This window comes from Pyrgilauda ruficollis, unplaced genomic scaffold (genome assembly GCF_017590135.1).
Source record: "Pyrgilauda ruficollis isolate IOZ18807 unplaced genomic scaffold, ASM1759013v1 scaffold266, whole genome shotgun sequence".
Taxonomy (NCBI): Eukaryota; Metazoa; Chordata; class Aves; order Passeriformes; family Passeridae; genus Pyrgilauda; species Pyrgilauda ruficollis.
In genome coordinates, this window is record NW_024524000.1 from 85,063 (window position 1) to 103,851 (window position 18,789).

Below are 18,789 nucleotides of genomic sequence, written 5' to 3' on the forward strand. Positions count from 1 at the left end.
AGACATCACCCAAGTGCAGATTCCAGCCCAATCCCAGAAGCTACTTCCAGCTGTTCCCTGGCTGAATTTTCCATATTTTCCAGCTTTAGAGAATTCCAATCGCTTTCTCAGTGGCTTTGAGGTGGAACACGACCGGAAATATTTTAAATTGAATTTTTGAACTTTTTTTTTTTTTCAGTCTTGCTCTCTCATTGCCATCCTCCCAAGAACCTTGCAGGACTGATTCCCCATGGCTTTTCCATGGAAATTCCCTACAGTGCTTCAGACCTCTCTCATTCCATAGACACAATGAATTTTGACTTTTTTTGCTGGGATTTGCTGTTGGAATCACCTCCTTTTATTGGACCTGTTACCTAGACTGCTTAACCTTGTCTGGCAAAAATCCTTCTTTTCTTTTAGGCTGAGCTTAAGTGGTGTCCTAGGAATTTTAATGTGGCCTTGTGATGGAATGTGGCCTGGAATATCAGAAATTTTTTTAAATTATTTGTGATATTTCACTGACAACCTGCAGAGAAATGACAAGTGTTCATTTTATTCCTACTTTAAACATGTAAAAATGTGTTTACGGTGCCACGTAGTGTGGCAACAACTGTGATGAATTTTGGATGGCAGAAGGCAGGTGCCATGGAAAAAAATCCTTAAAAATCCAGGATGGATGGGTGGATTTGGCAAAGGAATTTTTTCCAGGATGCATTTGAAGTGCAAAATGCAGCCCTGAGGAGTCACAAGAACGGGGCTTGGCTTCCTGAAGAATATTCCTGGTTTCAGGGGTGTCTTTTATTCCCAGGGAGATCCCGGACCAGCTGGACCACAAGGAGACAAAGGAATCCCGGGAGAAAAAGGGGAGAAGGTGATGACCTTGCACTTCCTGCAGTGATAAAAGGATTTATTTTGTTTGTGGCCACCAAGAAAACTCTGAGGGAGATGGAATTCCTCCCCAAGGAATCTAGGGGAAGACTTCCATGTGTAGAAATCCAAAGCTCCTGGAAAAGAAATCATGGAGGGAGTAAATGCTGAGCTCCTTGGTTGTCCATGGGGATGGAAATATCTTGGATCTGCTCTGGCTTTTCTTGCTCTGTGGAGATTTGTCCTGAGCTTGGAAAAGCTGCCTTGGCAAGACCCTGAATCCCTTTGTTTTTTCAGGGAAGTCCAGGATTTGGAATTCCTGGCCAGCCTGGGCTAAAGGGAGACATCGGTGACAGGGTGAGTGGGACACTGGGGTGGGTGTGGAATGGGAAGGGCCCGGGGGACAAACCAGGAGGTTTAGGGACAAAATCTCCATCACTTCCGTGGATTTGTTGGCCCTGAGGAGATGAACACTGGGGAGGTGACAAGGAGCCAGGCTGGTGACGCTGTGGAGGTCTGGGGTGACGGGGTCATGAGCTCTGTCCTCAGGTCAGGTGCAAAGGTGGGATCCCCCAAAATGTGGGGAATTCCTTGTGACTGGAGGAAAACACGGATGGTCAATGCTCAGCTGGTGACTGTGGACAGAATCCAAGGAAGTCCCATTTCCAATTATTTCCCCTCCTGAAAGTCACCTGGATCTTCAACTTCCTGACTTTTGTGTCTAGGAAGGCTTTGGTGGCTCCCATATGACTCCAGTGATGTCCAGGAAGTGTTGGGTTAATCCTTGCTGTCCCCTTCTCCAGGGACATCACAGTCCCGTTCATTTTAATCCAGCAAAAATTGGCAAATCCCAATATTATGGATGAGTATCTTTGAAAGAGGAGTGGGAAGCTCAAAATCTTGATGGTTTCAAAGTGGGGGACACAGGAGACATGTCTGGACAGGGTGTACTGGGCACAGTGTCCCACAGTCTCTCGTGAGACATTCCCTGTTATCCCCTTCTCTGATTTTACCTGGAATTATCTTACCTGTGTCATTCCTTCTGTGTTTCTGCAGGGAAATGTGGGATTGTCTGGGAAGCCAGGTCAGAAGGTGAGTCCATGGAAAGCTTTGTTCCCTGGCAGGGTGGGGAGGCCCTGGCACAGAATTCCCAGAGCAGCTGGGGCTGCCCCTGGATCCCTGGAAGTGTCCAAGGTGGACATTGGGGCTTGGGATAGTGGAAGGTGTCCCTGCCCATGGATGGGGGTGGAACCAAGTGGTCTTAGAGGTTCCTTCCAACATCTTTGATTAGGCCTTAAAAAACTCCTGCTAATCCTCACCTGCAGGATTTTTCCCAGGAAAAGTTCAAAATCAGTCAAGAAATTTCTGGAAAAGATCCCACCCATGGAATTTGTTCAGTGAGTGTCTCACTGTGGGCATTCCTCAAGCAGGGATCTCCCCAGACTTGGCTGGAAGAGGGTTTGGGTTTGGGAATTGTTCCATAGATCTGTGAATGGAATGTTTAGACCAGATCAGCTTCCAGGGCATGGAAAAATGGGAGACAAAATGGGTCACAACATGGGATGCAGGCAAGCCAGGAGGTGTTAATGAGATGTGTTAATGAGATGGCAAAGTGGAGGCAAGGAAAGGGGTTTGGGTTGGGAGAAGGCCTGCCTGGAGAGGTGGTGTCACAGATTTCCCAGATTTCATGGAATATTCTTGTCTGGGAGAGACCCACAAGGATCATCCAATCCAGATCTTAAGGAAATGGGATCAAATCCATGACCTTGTGGGACAAACATCAAACAGAGCAGATGAGGACCCATCCATGAGAGCTCAGCTGATTTAAATGGGAATAAAAATTAAAACATGGAATGGGAACTGATCCTGTGTCCTAGACTGGGTCCATCTCAAGTCTCTGCTAATCTGAGCTGCTCCTGGAGATGGAGAACCTCAGCAGATTCTGTCCTGAGTGAATTCCAGGGGTGACTCTGGAGTCTGGATAGATGAGGTTAGAGCTGGCAGCTTTCCAGGCTGATAATCCTACAAAAATAATAATAATGCTATAATTAAGTAAATTGAAATGCCATAAACATATATTATTAAATAAATCAAAATAAAATAAATATTAATAGTACAAATCCTACAATCCCCAGCCCTTCCTAGCACAGGGTAAATCCTCTGAGTCCAAACTTCATCCAGGATTGTGGAAGCAGCTCCATGACCATGGATGTGCTGCTGGAATCTGCCCCTCAATGCCTGAAGTGGGAGGGCTGTGGAATGCAGGACAGGAATGTGACAAGTCTTGTTTCCTTTAGGGGGAGAGAGGTGAACCAGGATTCCCTGGAAAACCAGGAGAGGCCGGGCTGAGAGGAAAAGATGTGAGTAAAGGCAGGATCCAGGGGGATGGAGCTGCTGATCCCTCGGGACCAACCAACAACCCCAGCTCTGCCCTGAAATGACGAACAAGGGATGACTTTTCTTCCTTATTATTCAACATCAGTGCCCAGAGCAGCTGTGGCTGCCCCTGCATCCCTGGAATGCCCAAGGCCAGGCTGGACACTGGGGCTGGAGCAGCCTGGGACGGTGGGAGGTGCCCCTGCCATGGCAGGGTGGCACTGGATGGGCTTTGAGGTCCCTTCCAACCCAAACCATTCTGGGATTCTTTGATCAGGATTTTTGTCACTGAGTCACATCTGCTTGATGTGGATTTAGCTCGAGGTGCAGCCACACCAGCCCCGAGGGGTCACTTCTGGTTCTGAGCCTCAGGTGATCTCAGCTTGGAAAGGATCCATAAAAATCATGGAGCCCAGGCCCCTGCTCCCCACAGAACTGCCCAAATATTTCCCTTTTATGGCCAAACAAGGTGGGTCCTCATGAAAACATCAGAACAGGCTTCTAGAAATTTCTCCTGACCCCAGTGAAGAGCTTTCCTCAGCTCTGAGGGCTGGGTTGATCCCTGGAGGTGCAATAGGAACCCTATTAAGAGTTCCCTCTTGGGATCAAATGAGGTGGCCCCTCACAAAATCAAGGTGGCCCCTCACAAAATCAAGGTGTGCCCTCACAAAATCAAGGTGTGCCCTCACAAAATCAAGGTGGCCCCTCACAAAAACAGGATGGGCCCTCACAAAAACAAAACAAGATGGGCCCTCAGAAAAACAAGGTGGGCCCTCACAAAATCAAGATGGCCCCTCACAAAATCAAGGTGGCTCCTCACAAAATCAAGGTGTGCCCTCACAAAATCAAGGTGGCTCCTCACAAAATCAAGGTGTGCCCTCACAAAATCAAGGTGGCCCCTCACAAAAAACAAGGTGGCCCCTCACAAAAACAAAGTGGCCCCTCACGAAAAACAAGGTGGGCCCTCACAAAATCAAGATGGCCCCTCACAAAATCAAGATGGGCCTTTACAAAACCAAGGTGATCCCTCACAAAAGAAGATGGCCACTCACAAAAAAACAAGGTGGCCCTTCACAAAAAAAGGTGGGCCCTCACAAAAGAAGATGGCCCCGCACAAAAACAAGACGGCTTCTCTCAAAAACATCCTCACTGTTTTCTGGAAAACTGGATTTTTATGCATTGAGCTTGATGTCACATGATCTGGAATATCCCCGTGGTCAGTTTGAAATATCCCTGTGGTCATTTTGGAACATTTCTGTGGTTAATTTGGAATGTCCCCGTGGTCGGTTTGGAATATTTCTGTGGTCAGTTTGGGTCACCTGTCCTGCCTCTGTCTCCTCCCAACCTCCCATGAATTCCCAACTTTGCTCCTGGAAGACCTCTGCTGACCACAGTCAGTGAAGAGTTTTGTGCAGCTCCAAGGGTTGGGTTGATCCCTGGAGGTCAAGTGGAATAGGATCACCCAGGGAAATCTTGGAGAAAAAAAGGAAGCAGCTGCATTCCAACAGCCCTGACTTCGGAGTCGTGATTCCAGAACAAGAACTCAGAATTTGAGTAGAAAATGATGGTAAAAAACTTGGGGAAACCCAGCACTTTTGCATTGTAGGCAGGAAAGGCTCCTTTGGGACCATGGTAATCCCACCCTTCCCAAGGTGCCAGGAAAACAGCAGCTGGAAAATGAAACCCTTGGATTTGTCCTGAAGTTGATCCCTGCTCATTTTATTTCCTGTTTATTTGTCCTTTAATGAGGATGTGGAGAATCCTCTTCACCTTTCTTTTATCTTGGATTTCACATCCCAAAAGGCTGGAACGGAAAAGCCAAAAAAAGAACTAAACTGGTTTTTTGGGGTTTTTTTTGGGTTTTTTTTTTTTTTTTTTTTTTTTTTTTTTTTTTTGGTTTTTTTTGGGTTTTTTTTTTTTTTTTTTTTTTTGGTTTGTTTTTGGGGTTTTTTGGGTTTTTTTGGTTTTTTTGGGTTTTTTTTGGGTTTTTTGGCTTTGTTTTTGGGGTTTTTTTGTTTGTTTGTTTGTTTGTTTGTTTTCTGGGAGATGCTGAAAACAGAGTGCCATGAATGAAATCCCAGAATATCCTGAGCTGGAAGGGACCCACCAGGATCACCCAGTCCAACCCCTGGCTCTGCACAGGACACTCCAACAATCCCACCCTGTCCCCGAGATCATTATCCAGACATTCCTGGAGCTCAGAACAGTGGGATTTGGTGGCAATCACCTCATCCTACCCCTAAATTTAAATATTCCAGTCACCCCACACCTTGTGCCCCTTTTTCCTCATTTATGGGAATGCTGTAAAACACCATCCCTAGTTTAAGACATCCCAGATATCCCAAAACCTTCCTCTATCCTAGTTTTCCAAGCATTAAGCAGGGCTAAAGAGATTTAACCTCAATTAGAGCCCCTGGAATGTTTGATGGCCTCGATTCTCTCCCTTTAAACCATTTCCTCCAGGTTTAAGTGCAATAAAATCCCTGCCACTTGCTGGAAAAACATTTGGAAAGCTGCTCCTCTCTTTTAGGGAGAAGCTGGAGTCCCTGGAGAGCCAGGAGTGAGAGGAATCAGGGTAATAACTCCTATATTATATTATATTATATTATATTATATTATATTATATTATATTATATTATATTATATTATATTAATTTTCCTGCCCTGGAGAGTGGTGGGGCTGCTCTGTTTCCCTTCCCCATCCCAAGGGTAGCCCTCACTTGGAAATATCCACTTCCAAATATTCCTTTCCTGTGAGAAAAATAACATTTTCCTTGCTATTTTCCTTTTCTGAACTGCTGCTCGGGCTCTGTTTGGGATTTTTTTTGCCTCAATCTCTTCTTGCAGGGTCCTCCTGGACTCCCAGGACGAGCTGGAGAGCAAGGAATGAAAGGAGATCCAGGAGAACCTGGAAAGGATGTAAGGAATCCCTGAAGGAGCAACTGGGAGAGGGTGGATTTTGGGAGAGCTTTTATTTATTCCTAGCATCATCAATAAATAATATTTATTTCTTTGGACTGGGGTTGGATAGATCCAGCAGAGATGGATTCACTCCATCCTTTTTTCATCCCTGTGGTAAAAAAAAAATCAGGGAAAATATTACCAAGTTTCTCATGACTTTACCTAAATCCTTTTTGGAAGATTCCCAAAAATATCAAAGCAGCTCCTCCCGCTCTCCCATGCTTTTCCCTGTGGCCATTTCAACAAGAATTGGGAGTTTAAATTTGTAATTTAATTATTTAATTTACTTTATTATTCAATTTAGTTTAATCAATTTATTCTATCAAATTATTTAACTTATTATATTTAATTATTTTATTTATTTTAATTTTTAAAATAATTTTATTTATTTTGAATTTTATTTATTCCTGCTGTTTATTTTGTGGGGACAGGGAAGGACACGAGGCAGAGCAGCCACAGCAGCAATTCCCAAGAAATTTTGCTGTGCTGGGAGGAAAAACTCATTCCCAGAGGTCCAAAGAGTGTCTTTGGATGGATCCTTTGCAGCCATTCCTGCCAAATTCTTGATTTTCCTGCAGGACTCGTGTCCTGAGTCACAGGAAAAGTGGGATTGGGAGAAAAGCTGCAGGAAATATCCCCATGGAGCCAAAACAGATCCAACCCCAGGCTTTCCCAAAGAAATGGTGTTGCTTCCTCAGCCGAGATGTGATGGCAGGGAAATAAAAGCAAAATTTGGGTTGCACGAGAGGTAATTCCATTATTCCTGGTGGGATAGCAAAGGAAAAGCAGGAAAATTCCCAGGAACACGAGCCCTTCTTGAGGTCAAACTTCAAGTGAAGAGCAGAATTGCTCCAAATTTAACCTTAAAACAGGAAATTAGGGAGACACAAGAAGGGGTTGGTTGGTCCCTCTGGAAAAGGTGGCAGTAGTTTGGGATCAGCACCCAGGAAATGGGAATTTCAGAGGGGAACTAACACATTCCTGCTGGTTTTCAGGGAATTGCTCCAAATTTAACCTAAAAACGGGAATTAGGAAGACACAAGAAGGCATTGGTTGGTCCCTCTGGAAAAGGTGGCGTTAGTTTGGGATCAGCACCCAGGAAATGTGAATTTTAGAGGGGAACTAATGCATTCCTGCTGGTTTTCAGGGAGATCCGGGGAAGGACGGCCTGAGAGGTGAAAGAGGCCCCCCAGGCCCAAAGGTAGGTCCTGAGTCCACGTTTTTGTGGTGGTGCCACCACCTCGGGCAGGTCAGAGGGGAGGAAAACCAGCTCAGGTCTCCTCTGACCCCCCAAAAGTTTGGGATTTCAAAGCAGAGCTCCTGGGATGGGCTCAGGAACTCGTGGTCCCTCCGGGGCCGTGGTCCCACGTCTCCAAAGAGCTTCTTTGGGAAGAAAAAAGTTCTTGAGGAGTCGAAGAGGATAAATTTCTGGAATGTTCACAGATTGTTCCTTCCTTTCCTGCTCCTGCAAGTTGAAGAGCACATGGAAAGGGGTGGAAGGAGGAATGGCTTCTGGTCCCACACATCCAAGGTCTTTAGAGATGGGAACAGCTCCTTCTTTAATGGAAGGAGGAAAATGCTGCAGGAAGCAGAACCAGTGGGGACAGGGAGATTTCCTGGTTGCCACAAGGTCCAGACCTTTGGAAAAGCAAAGATTTATCCAGGGAAGAGGCATCCCAAGTTCTCCCTGGCACACCTTGGCTGGAGATGCCCTCAGGGCCTTCCTGGTGCCCTTCATTCCACCGGAATCTGTCGATGCAGAACCCGGATTTCAGTGAAATGAAGCCCCTCAGAGAGGCAGGTCAGCCCCACCTCAGCTGATGTTCCTCACCCCAGGAGACTCCAGGCTGGACCTTCCCAACCCCTGCAGCTCATCTGTGATTTCATCCCTGCACGATCCAAGGTCTCTCACCTGGAGATGGAATTCCATCACCGTGACCTGTGGGAGCCCATCCTGCTGGAGATGTTGGACCCAGCCACATGTGGTGGCCACCAGCACCATGGCCACCTCCAGAAGGGGCCACCAACCATGGGGACACCTTCCTACCTTGGTGTCCTCTGCACTGGTGGCACCGAGGGACCTCCACAATCTTTCCTTTCCCCCACGTTTGTGGCCAAGAGGTGGAGAAGGGGATGGAGCAAAGCCCAAACCTCACTTGGATGCTGCTCATGGGCCAGGCTGTCCCTCCAAAATCCAGCTGTGCCTGTGTCCAGTGGAGGAGGGAAGGAGCAGGGTGGGATTCAAACCCCTAAATGGGATTTATCCGGGATTATGGAACGGGTTGGTGGCAGATGAAGGGCCAGATATGAGATTACCCCCCTTCCTCTTCTTGCTCCTCATGGAAATGACAGAATTAATGAGCTGATCTCGTTTATTCCAAGGGAGAACCTGGCCCACCAGGAAGAGGAGTGGAAATGAAGGTAAATAAATCAAAATTAAAGACCATATAAATGTTGGAAGCACCTCCCCTTCTGTCTGGGTTGGGATGGCAGAGGGGACCCAATGTGTGTCCCCTTGGCCATCAGCCACCTCCAGGAAAAACTTCCTGGAGAGCAGAGGGGGAGAGGTTGGGACTTTTCTCTCCCCTTGCAGGACCTGGAGAGGCTTTTTGAGGCGTACGGGATCAAGGTAGGAGATCCTTTGTCCTTCCTCCTGACCAGGGCTTGTAATTTGGCTTTTCCATCTCTTCCCTCTGGAATCCTGGAGGTGGCAGGATTTGCTCCCCCAGCAATCCCAGGAAGGTTCATTCTGTTTCCTTTCCCAGGTTATATTTAAATATTTCTGGGACAGATTTTTTGCTGCCATTTTAGATGGTGGCTTTGAGGTCCCGTATGACAGTGACACTTGGACCTTAAAGCCCCTCTAACTCCAACCTCAACACCTTCCACTATCTCAGGTTGTTCCAAACCCCATCCAGCCTGGCCTTGGGCACTTCCAGGGATGAGGCAGTCACAGCTTCTCTGGGAATTCCGTTTCAGCTCCTCCCCACTCTCCCAGCTGAAAATTCCTTCCCAGTATCCAACCTAAATCCTCATTCTGTTTAAAACCCTTCCGTCTTGTCATATCCCCACATTCCCATGGAAAGAGGGAATTTTTCCCTTTTTCTCCCTCTTCTTCAAGTCCCCTTAAAGTCTCGAAAGACCACAGACGTGGGGTTTTTTTTTAGGATGGGGACAGACCCCACAAAATCTCCATGGATCAGCTCCTTGATCCCAAACCTGTATTTAAACCATCCCTCGGCTGTCCCTGCCCTGTGAGCCCCTGGGAATGCATCATTCCATGTTTTGGGGTGGCTGCTCTTGGATTGTCACGTGCTGGGGACAGGAGGGTGGCCCTGGGCTGCCTCACTGGTGTGCACTGGTTCCAGCTGGCGCTGCTGAGGGACCTCTCCGACGCGATCCTGCGGGACGGGCTGGACGGGCTCCTGTGGCACCGGGGCGGCTCCAGGACGAGCAAAGCTTCCATGGAAAACCAGGCAGCCGTGCCTGGCACCGTGAGTCACGTCACCTGCCAGGGGTGGCAGAATTCCAGGGAATGAGGGAGATGGGAATGAGCCACCAAAGCCATCGGGGTCACCTCTGTCATCGAGCAGGTCATGGTGGCTTGGGACAGGCTGTGGCTGGCACCAGGATCTGGGATCTTTGGGATAAAAGAATGCAAAACACTCATTTTTTAATGGGAATGAAGGAATCAGTCATTGTTGTCCATAGGAGCCATTCCCAAAGCCACCAAAGTGTCCTTGTGCCCTCTGGGAGCTTTTTGGTGGGTGTGGGGCTGGAAGCACCAAAAGGGGTCATGAGTGGGGTCTCGACAGCAAAAGGAACCCCAGGGAGGGAGGAGGATTCCTTGGAAGGAAAATTTGGATGTGGCCAGCAAGGAATTGCTGCCCACTCGCCTCGTCCTGGCTCAGAAATGTCACCAAGTGGGATAGAATGTGCTGGAAGGTTGGGAAAGGTTGGGATGAAGCCACCAGGACCCTCACCGGTGTGACTCCTGGGGGCTCGGGGCTGTCACTGTCACATCAATCCCTTGTTTTGGTGTGGCAGGATCCGTCCAACACTTCCCACCTTGTCCCGGCTGGCACCGAGGTGACAGGAGAAGGACAGAGCCTGGAGCTGGAGGCTGCAGAGGTGCCACTGTCTGGAGGATTCCCTGAGGTGAAACTAAACAGCAGGAAAGATGAAATTGGGGTTTTTACTGTGTCCAGTTCCGGGATCTTCCAATCATGGAGAGTGTCCAGGGAAGGGAATGGAGCTGGGAAGGGTCTGGAGAAGCAGGAGGGGCTGAGGGAGCTGGGAAGGGGCTGAGCCTGGAGCAAAGGAGGCTCAGGGGGCCCTTGTGGCTCTGCACAAGTCCCTGCCAGGAGGGGACAGCCGGGGGGGTCGGGCTGTGCTCCAGGGTACAGGGACAGGAGCAGAGGGAACGGCCTCAGCCTGGGCCAGGGGAGCTCAGGGTGGGCACCAACAGGAATTTCCCCATGGAAAGGGGGTCAGGCCTTGGCAGGGGATGCCCAGGAGCTTTGGAGTGCCCATCCCTGGAGGTGTCCACCTGGAGGTGGCACTCAGAGCTCTGGGCTGGGGACAAGGTGGGGTCAGTCACAACTTGGACTCCGTGGTCCTGGAATTCTTTTCTGTCCTGGCATCTGTGGAGCGTCTCCTGCCCTGGCAGGGATGGATCCAGTCCGGTTGTCAGGATGGATTGGGATTGTCCCTGCCAGACCTCCAGAAGCATTTGGACAACTCTCCCAGGGACAGGGCGGGACTGTTTGGGATGTCCTGGGACAGGATGATCCCTGTGGGTCACTTCCCACTCAGGACATTCCATGATTCTGTGACTCCAGAGCCCTCATTTGGAGTAACCAGACAGATTCCAGCCACCTGCATCCTGATTAACAGCTCCTGTTTATGGGAATCAGGAATTTATCCACAATTTAAAGGCTTCTCTCCGTGCTGGTCTTGCTGTAGGAGGCATCTCCTGGGGTTTTATCTCCCTCTGTGGCTGGATCAGGATGATCCAGTTCCTCAAAGACTTGGACAAGGTGGGACAGGACATTCCCTCTCAGCCCCAGGCTCCTCCCGTGTCCTCAGGTTCTTCCCAGATTTTTCCAAGCTGGATTAGGACATTTTAGGGGCTTGAGAGGGGAGGTTTGCCCAAGAGACACAGCCCTGGAGCCAGCAAAAGTTGGGATTTGGGACACAGAGACCCCAAAACTGTTGAGTTTTGGGAGCCCAACCCAAACCAGAAAAAAGGATTTGGGACCATCAGAGCATCCCTCACTCCCTCAGGGAAGGAATTCCCTCAGGGAATCCTTCCTTTTCCATTGGCACTGGTTGCAAAGGAGTTAAAATTCCCAGAGCATGGCTGGATAGATCACTGGAATGTTGAGGTTTGCCCCTTTTTTATTGCAATGGAAAAGGAAATTAGAGAAAGGATAAGGATTTCTGCATGGATCAGTGTCAGGGCTTGGGAAAGGCTCCTGCTGTCCATTTTTCTCCTTTTTTCCAGTAATTAATGGAATTTTTTTGGCGTTTATCCATCCCTCTCTGCAGAGCTTGACTGTGCCCCCACCACATCCAGGAGACCTGCAGGAAAACCATTCCCTGGATCTCCTCCAGCCCTTGGAGGAGAGGCTGGAAGGACAAGCCCAGCAGGACACCAGCCAGGTACGATTTTCCAAGGATTTCAGATGGACTGGGATGCAAACCTTAATCCTGGGGGTGGCTTCTCCATATCCCTGGAGAACACCAGAGTTCCTGGAATGGGCAGGAGGCTGATGGCAGTGACAAAAACCCCTTGGGAAATGTTTAATTCCACCACTTTGGGGGGAAAACCAGGATAATCCCATTTTATCTGATCCCATCTGGCCACACCATCCTTGAGTTATTCCAGCTTGGTTGACTGGAGAATTGATGGTTCCCAAGACTTGTAAAATAGGGATAATGCAGACTCCAAACAGGGAATTTAAAATACGCCTCCTACAAGACATTTCCTTCCCACTTTCCATGGATATAGAAATTCATGGATATGGTCTCAGGATATTCCATAGGAATATTCCTGTTGTGCTCTGGAGCATCCTCCTCATTTAAAGACGAGGGTTTTAGGAATTTGGAGATTTTCTCTGATTCCTAAAATATATTTTCCTGCCCTCCTGGGCAGAGATTCCCTTCCCAAATCCTGCTCCAAAACCAGCACTCTCCGATTTGGACATTGTTGTATCCCTATGGAATTCTTGGAAATACCCAGAGGCAGGACAGCACCAGCTTTAAAAAGCAAAGGGAAAAATCCCTGGGATATTTCCTTGGAGCTGCAGGAACAGCATCAGCAAGGATATTTTTAAGGATGGCAAGTGACTGGAAGTGGGGAGATCCTGCTCCAGGAAATCCCGCTCTGGTTTATCCAGTCTGCCGAGCTCTTCCTTCTGCTCCCTTCCCTTTATCCCTGTCCTGGCTCGGGAAATGAATTCCAGGGATAATCACGGAGCTGGAATCACCATAGCTCAGCAGCCACGAGAGGGCTCCCGGCTCCAAAGGAAAATCCTGGAGTGGGAACTGCGGCTCTGGAGAGCCGGGATGCGCCAAGGGCATCCGTGGGCTCTGCTTTCCCTCCTGGATGCAGCAATTCCCTCTCCTGGGAATGGTCAAGCTGGAGGAAAACAGAGGATGGAGCCCAAATCCATCGGTTTGGGAATGGTTTGGGTGGGATGGGATTTTAAGGATCATCCCATTCCATCCCTTCCACGGGCAGGGAATCTTCCACCATCCCAGGCTGCTCCAGCCCCAGTGTCCAGCCTGGCCTTGGACATTCCAGGGATGCAGGGGCAGCCCCAGCTGCTCTGGCAATTCCAGCCCAGCCAGGAATTCCTCATGGCCAAGATCCCATCCATGGCTGCCCTCTGGCAGTGGGAGCCATTCCCTGTGTCCTGTCCCTGCAGGCCTTGTCCCCAGTCCCTCTGCAGCTCTCCTGGAGCCCCTGCAGGCCCTGGAATGTGCTGGAAGCTCTCCCTGGAGCCTTCTCTTCTCCAGGAGAACATTCCCAGTGCTCCCAGCGTGATTCCAGCCCTGGAGCAGCTCCATGGATTTCTCTGGATTTGCTCCAGCAGCTCCTGATGATCCCCATTTTATCAGGAGCTTTATAAACATAGAACAACTCCCACCAATTTTTTTGGACACTCCAAACTCCCTCAGCAGGATGGGATCCCAAGGATGTTTTCCTCACTTGTATTTGGAATAAAATCCCATTTATCCTCATGAAAAGGGAACAGCAGATTCCAAAAGCAGGGAAGGAGCAGCTCCACATCCCAGTGATGCCAAGGAGGGATGGAGCTGGTTTGCCTGCCAGTTTTCCTGCCAGTTTTTCCAGTAGCAGCAGCAGGAATCACAGATTTCCACCTGGAACAGCCTGGAAAAGCCCAGGAGCTCCATCCCTGAGGAGCAATTCCTGGCAGGAGTTAATTGGAAGCAAAAAAACCACTGGGATGAGATGGATGAACACAAATCCCTGTGTCCAGAACAGGGCTGGATACTCATCCATGGATGAGCCACTGCTTTGGGGTTATGGGACCATCCCAAAAATTCCTGCTCCTTCATCCCTGGATTTAAGCTTATTCCTTTCCAGAGTTCATTTGGATAAATTCCCCTCATCTCCATATGGATAAACCCACAATTGCTTTATTTTCCTCACGGAAATCCTGTCCTTTTTTTCTATTTTTCCCTTTCCTTTTTCACAGGAATATTTTTTTCCTCTCTCTTTTATTTACATTTTTTCTCTTCCCTCCTTTTCTCCCTTCCCTCTTTTCCTTCCCTTTTTTTTTTTTTTTTTTTTTTTCCTGCCAGCAACAAATCATTCCTCGAGGAAGCAGCAGCCTCCCAATTTTTCTTGGAAGTGCTTCATTCCTGAAGCAAGAAACTGCCAAAATGACAGAGGAATTACTGAATTAAAGGAATCTCATTACCCTGAGCAATTTCCCAGCAAATGGGATCAGTTCCAAACCTCAGCCAGATCTTGGCAACCTCTGGAATCTCTGGAATCGCCTCCACGAGGATCTGTGGAGTATTTTAGAGCCATTCCCAGGGAAATGAGCAGTGGTGCCATCCATGGTGCCACCTCTGGGAGATTTTCCCTCCTTTATCCCAAAAAATCCCACCCTGGATGGCTTCTCTCCCCATGCCAGCCTATCCTTCATCCCTCCTTTATCCCTTGTTCCCTCATCCTCTTCCAGTAAAGAATTCCAGTTTTAATTGGATCAAAACTGGGGTTTTTTTTTTCCTCTTGTGAGCCAGAAATTTGCTGGGTTCATAATCCATGAGGTGGAATTATCCTGTGGTTTGATAAAATCCAGGAAAACAGGAGGAACATCCATGAAAACCTCACAGAGCTGCACTCAACAGCATTCCCTGGAAGTTTAGGATTTATTTTCCCTGCTTAAACCATCTAAAAATCCAGGAAATTAATGGAGGTGAATCCAGATCTTTGTTCCTAAAAAACAAAAATGGGAATATCCCTAAATAACTGCACCACATCCTGATTTTTCTTTCTCCTTCTTGTGCTCCTGGAAGATCTCAGGACATTTATGGCAAATAAATTTAAATTTTACTTTCAGATCCAAATATTCCCCAAATATTTGCCTCAGGAAATAATTACTGGGATTATTCTCGATAGGAATATTCTTATTTTTCCAATGGATCGTTTCCTACTGTTGCTATGGAAAAGCAGGAACAATTTAGGAGCCAGGTCAGGAATTATTTGCTTTACCTTGTGTGCCTTAAGTATTCCAAATTATCACCGAGGGCTGATTAACATATGGCCCTTAATTGGCATTAATTGATGGTTTATTCCAATTGGATGCTCCAGGTGCAATAAACACGGAGTTACCCGGGAATGGCTGGAGCAGGGAGGGATTTTTAGTTCCATTTTGGAATATTTTAGGTGGGGTTTTATTGCTTTGAAACGACCGCGGATTTGTGGCCTGGCGATAAACTGGAAAATGGAACCATGGAATTCTTCAGGTGGGGAAAGATAATTTCAGTTCATTGGTGTTAAAATTGTTATTTTGTAATTAGAAATTCATGGAATCATGGAATGGGTTGGGAGAGATCCTAAAGCCCATCCAGTTCCATGGGCAGGGACACCTTCCACTATCCCAGATTCTCCCAGCCAACCTCACCTTGGACATTTCCAGGGATGGGGAATCCACAATTTCTCCAGGAAATCTTTCCCAGGGCCTCCCCATTCCCTGGGTAAGGAATTTTTTCCTCCCATCCAATCCAGTTCTCCCCTCTGTTGGTTTTAAACCATTCCTCGTCCATATATCAGGTGCTGTGTTTCCCTTCCCACAGGAAAATGGGAATTCCGACAACGGCTCCGCGATCCCAAGGCACAGATCCAGAAGATCTCACCCCATAAGGATCCCATTCCAGAGCCATCCCAGTGATCCAGGAGGAAGCAGTGCCCCTTCCCTGGAGGCTCCACCACCAGCTCAGCCCCCCGGTGCTCCAGGAGCTCGGAAATTCCCGTTGGGATCCATGGTGAGCAATGGAAGTGGATCCTTATTTTCCCACATGGGCAAAGACAAAATGAATGTGGAATTTTAGGGATAAATATCCATAAATAAAGCAGGAAACAGGTGCTGCAGGAACCATTTTTTATGGACAAACAGATCCTTCTCCATGAGTTTATCCAGGGAAATGAGAATAATTTGCTTTTTGGGGAAAACAGAACAACTGGAATCCCCTTGGAATGTCGAAGGTATTTCCCTGTGAGGGTAGGTGGTGATAAACCTGCCCATTCCTGACACACTTGGACATTCCAGGGATCTTTAACACAAGATCCCAGAAATGGGGGGGGGGGGGGGGGGAAGTTGATTTTTATAAAATTTAGGAGCAAAAATTCCTGTTCCCAGGAGTTAAGGATGGAAAATTCAGGATGATTTTCCTGTGAATGGATTTCTTTGAAAGCAGGGAGTGACCCTTGCCCTGCATTCCCGGGAGGAATGAGCTGAGCTCATCCACACCTTCTCCAGAAATTCCAGGGCTAAAGTGGGACAACTGTGCCATTGCCAAAAGCCTGGAATTCCTCAGGAATTGCTCAGGAATTCCTTGATCCTGGCAGCTCTGAGATGTCCCATCCAGGCTGGAGCAGATGGGGAGCCTGGAGCCACCCCAAATCCAACCAGGAACCCTCCAAAGCATCCTGGTGATCCCTGGAAACCCCCAGCTTCCCTCTGGGATTTCCCACCTCCTTCCTCACATCTCATTCCTCAGAGGTGTCTTTTCCATGGCCCAAGGAAAAGTTTTTCCAGCTGTTCTCACAATTTCTCTCTTCCTTTTGAATCCAAGGCCTATCCAGGTCCTCATCATCCAAGGAGGATTAAGGTACGGAATTCCTCCTGTCCTGCTCTTATCCCAGGGAGGAGGCCGCTGCTCCTTTCTCCCATCCCATCCCACCCTATCCCATGGATCCCATGGATCCAATCCCATGCATCTGGTCCCATCCTATCCCATCCCATGAATCCCATGGAACCTATCCCATCCCATCCCATCTCATGGATCCTATCCCATCCCATCTCATGGATCGGATCCCATGGATCCCATCCCACAAATCCTATCCTATGTCATCCCATCCCATCCCATGGATCCCATCCCACAGATCCTATCCTATGTCATCCCATCCCATTCCATGGATCCCATGGATCCCATCCCATGGATCCCATCCCATCCCATGGATCCCATCCCATCCCATCCCATGGGTCCTATGGATCTCATCCCATGGATCCCATCCCATCCCATCCCATCCCATCCCATCCCATCCCATCCCATCCCATCCCATGGATCCCATCCCATCCCATTTTTTCCTTGCAGGAGGGAAGTGGCCCAGCAGACCCCTCCTCCCCTGGCCCAAAGGTCAGTGCTTTTATCCCACATTTTAATGCGCATTCCTGGGATAATGATCCATTTTTTCCAGAGCTGTCTCACTTTGGAAACTGAGGAATCACAGGAAAATATCAGGAAAATCGAGATGAAATCAACAGTTTTGCCATTGGTGATTGAGCTAGTTTGAGCAGAAATTCCAGGATGGAATCTTTCACAGCTGATCCAAACATGGGATTTGTGTTTTGGGAATTCTCAATCAGTTTGGGATTCCTCCTGTCTCCTTCAAATTCATGGAATTCTTTAACGCCCGCAGTTATCCTGGGATAGGGAAACCCCGGATTTGTCCCTTGCTCCAGGATTTGTGCTTTTCCCTCTGCATTCCCACTGCACAGGAGAATTCCCAATCCGTTGTGGGAATGCGAGTGCTGGAAATCAGGGATTCCTCCATGGATATTTGCCAAAAACTGGGTCAGGAATGAGGGCAGCACCCACCTGCTGCAAAGAGGGAAGGGAAAATTCCTTGGAATAATGAATTTTTGGGATTGACTTTTTTGGGGATTTGTTGTTTTCCAGGGAGAAATGGGAGCTCCTGGATCCCGTGGAGACAAAGGAGAAAAGGTAGGGATGGGGTTTTCCTGATCCTTTGAAACCAGAATTCCCTGTGCTGAGAGGGTCTGGAAAGGGAAAGGCAGTTGGGAATATGCCCATGGAGAGGACAATCAGATCCAATGGAAACTGGGATTGGCACATTCCCACCTTTATCCCCAAATCTTCCTGGAGGGTTCCCAAATTCCAGCAGTACATACATCTGCCACGCTCAGGGGGAAATACAAAATTTAAAGGTGGGATTTAGTGATTTTTGAGGAATTTTCCAGCCTAAATGATGGAATTATTCTATCCTGCAATTCCAAAAATTGAAGGGAAAGTTCCTAGGAATAATGAGCTTTTGGGATTGAAAATTCCTGTTGGTTGTTTTCCAGGGAGACATGGGAGCTCCTGGAGCCCATGGAGACAAAGGAGAAAAGGTAGGGATGGGGTTTTCCAGCCTGATCCTTTGAAATTCCAGCAGTTTCCCACACATCTGCCATGCTCAGGAGGAAATCTAAAATTTAAAGATTGGATTTAGTGATTTTTTGAGGAATTTTCCAGCCTAAATGATGGAATTATTTTGTTCTATGATGACGAAAATTCAAGGGGGGTCCCCAATATTCATTTTCTGCTGGATAAGAGAACTAAAAGATGGGATGGGCAAGGAAATTCCAGCCCTGGCACGAGGATAGGGATGGAAAAAAATGCCACAAAAAACCTCATTTCAAGGACACTTTGTGCAGTGAAAATGTATAGGGAGCAGGTGGCAGATCCAGGGGGGCAGGACATGGAATTCCAGGAGAAAAAGAGGGTTGGTAAAAGGCAGAATCCCATGGGGAATTTCGAATGGAATCCTGCGAGAAAAGGAGGGAAAAGAAGAGGCTGGAAAGGGAATTTTGTTTTGCAGGGCCAGCATGGGGATGTGGGAGAACCTGGAGAGAAGGTGAGTTCTGGAATCAACTCCAAAGTTTATTTGGGAATCTCCTCCAAGAGCAGCCTGGGTGGGGCTGGATCCAATCCCAACCCTGGAATATCAATGGATTAAATGTAAGGAATTACAGAGCTGTGGGTGAACCTTTGTTCAGCAAGACACATGATGGCGAACCAAAAATACTGATATAAACAAATAATTATTTATTATTAACAAAT

The 18,789-nt window shown here is 48.0% G+C and overlaps 1 protein-coding gene across 1 annotated transcript in view; it reads left to right on the plus strand.

Moving 5' to 3' along the window:
- The window catches only part of LOC121355712 (collagen alpha-1(VII) chain-like), a 78,728-nt gene that overhangs the window by 29,759 nt on the left and 30,180 nt on the right, over positions 1-18,789 (plus strand). Inside the window, exons 39-56 of the mRNA XM_041471366.1 lie at positions 788-850; positions 1,144-1,203; positions 1,903-1,938; positions 3,144-3,206; positions 5,753-5,797; positions 6,070-6,141; positions 7,331-7,384; positions 8,566-8,604; positions 8,777-8,812; positions 9,552-9,677; positions 10,231-10,341; positions 11,734-11,847; positions 15,244-15,336; positions 15,520-15,708; positions 16,519-16,554; positions 17,041-17,082; positions 17,626-17,670; positions 18,548-18,583. Coding sequence (XP_041327300.1) covers positions 788-850; positions 1,144-1,203; positions 1,903-1,938; positions 3,144-3,206; positions 5,753-5,797; positions 6,070-6,141; positions 7,331-7,384; positions 8,566-8,604; positions 8,777-8,812; positions 9,552-9,677; positions 10,231-10,341; positions 11,734-11,847; positions 15,244-15,336; positions 15,520-15,708; positions 16,519-16,554; positions 17,041-17,082; positions 17,626-17,670; positions 18,548-18,583 — 1,260 coding nt within the window. The remainder of the gene's footprint in view (positions 1-787; positions 851-1,143; positions 1,204-1,902; positions 1,939-3,143; positions 3,207-5,752; positions 5,798-6,069; positions 6,142-7,330; positions 7,385-8,565; positions 8,605-8,776; positions 8,813-9,551; positions 9,678-10,230; positions 10,342-11,733; positions 11,848-15,243; positions 15,337-15,519; positions 15,709-16,518; positions 16,555-17,040; positions 17,083-17,625; positions 17,671-18,547; positions 18,584-18,789) is intronic.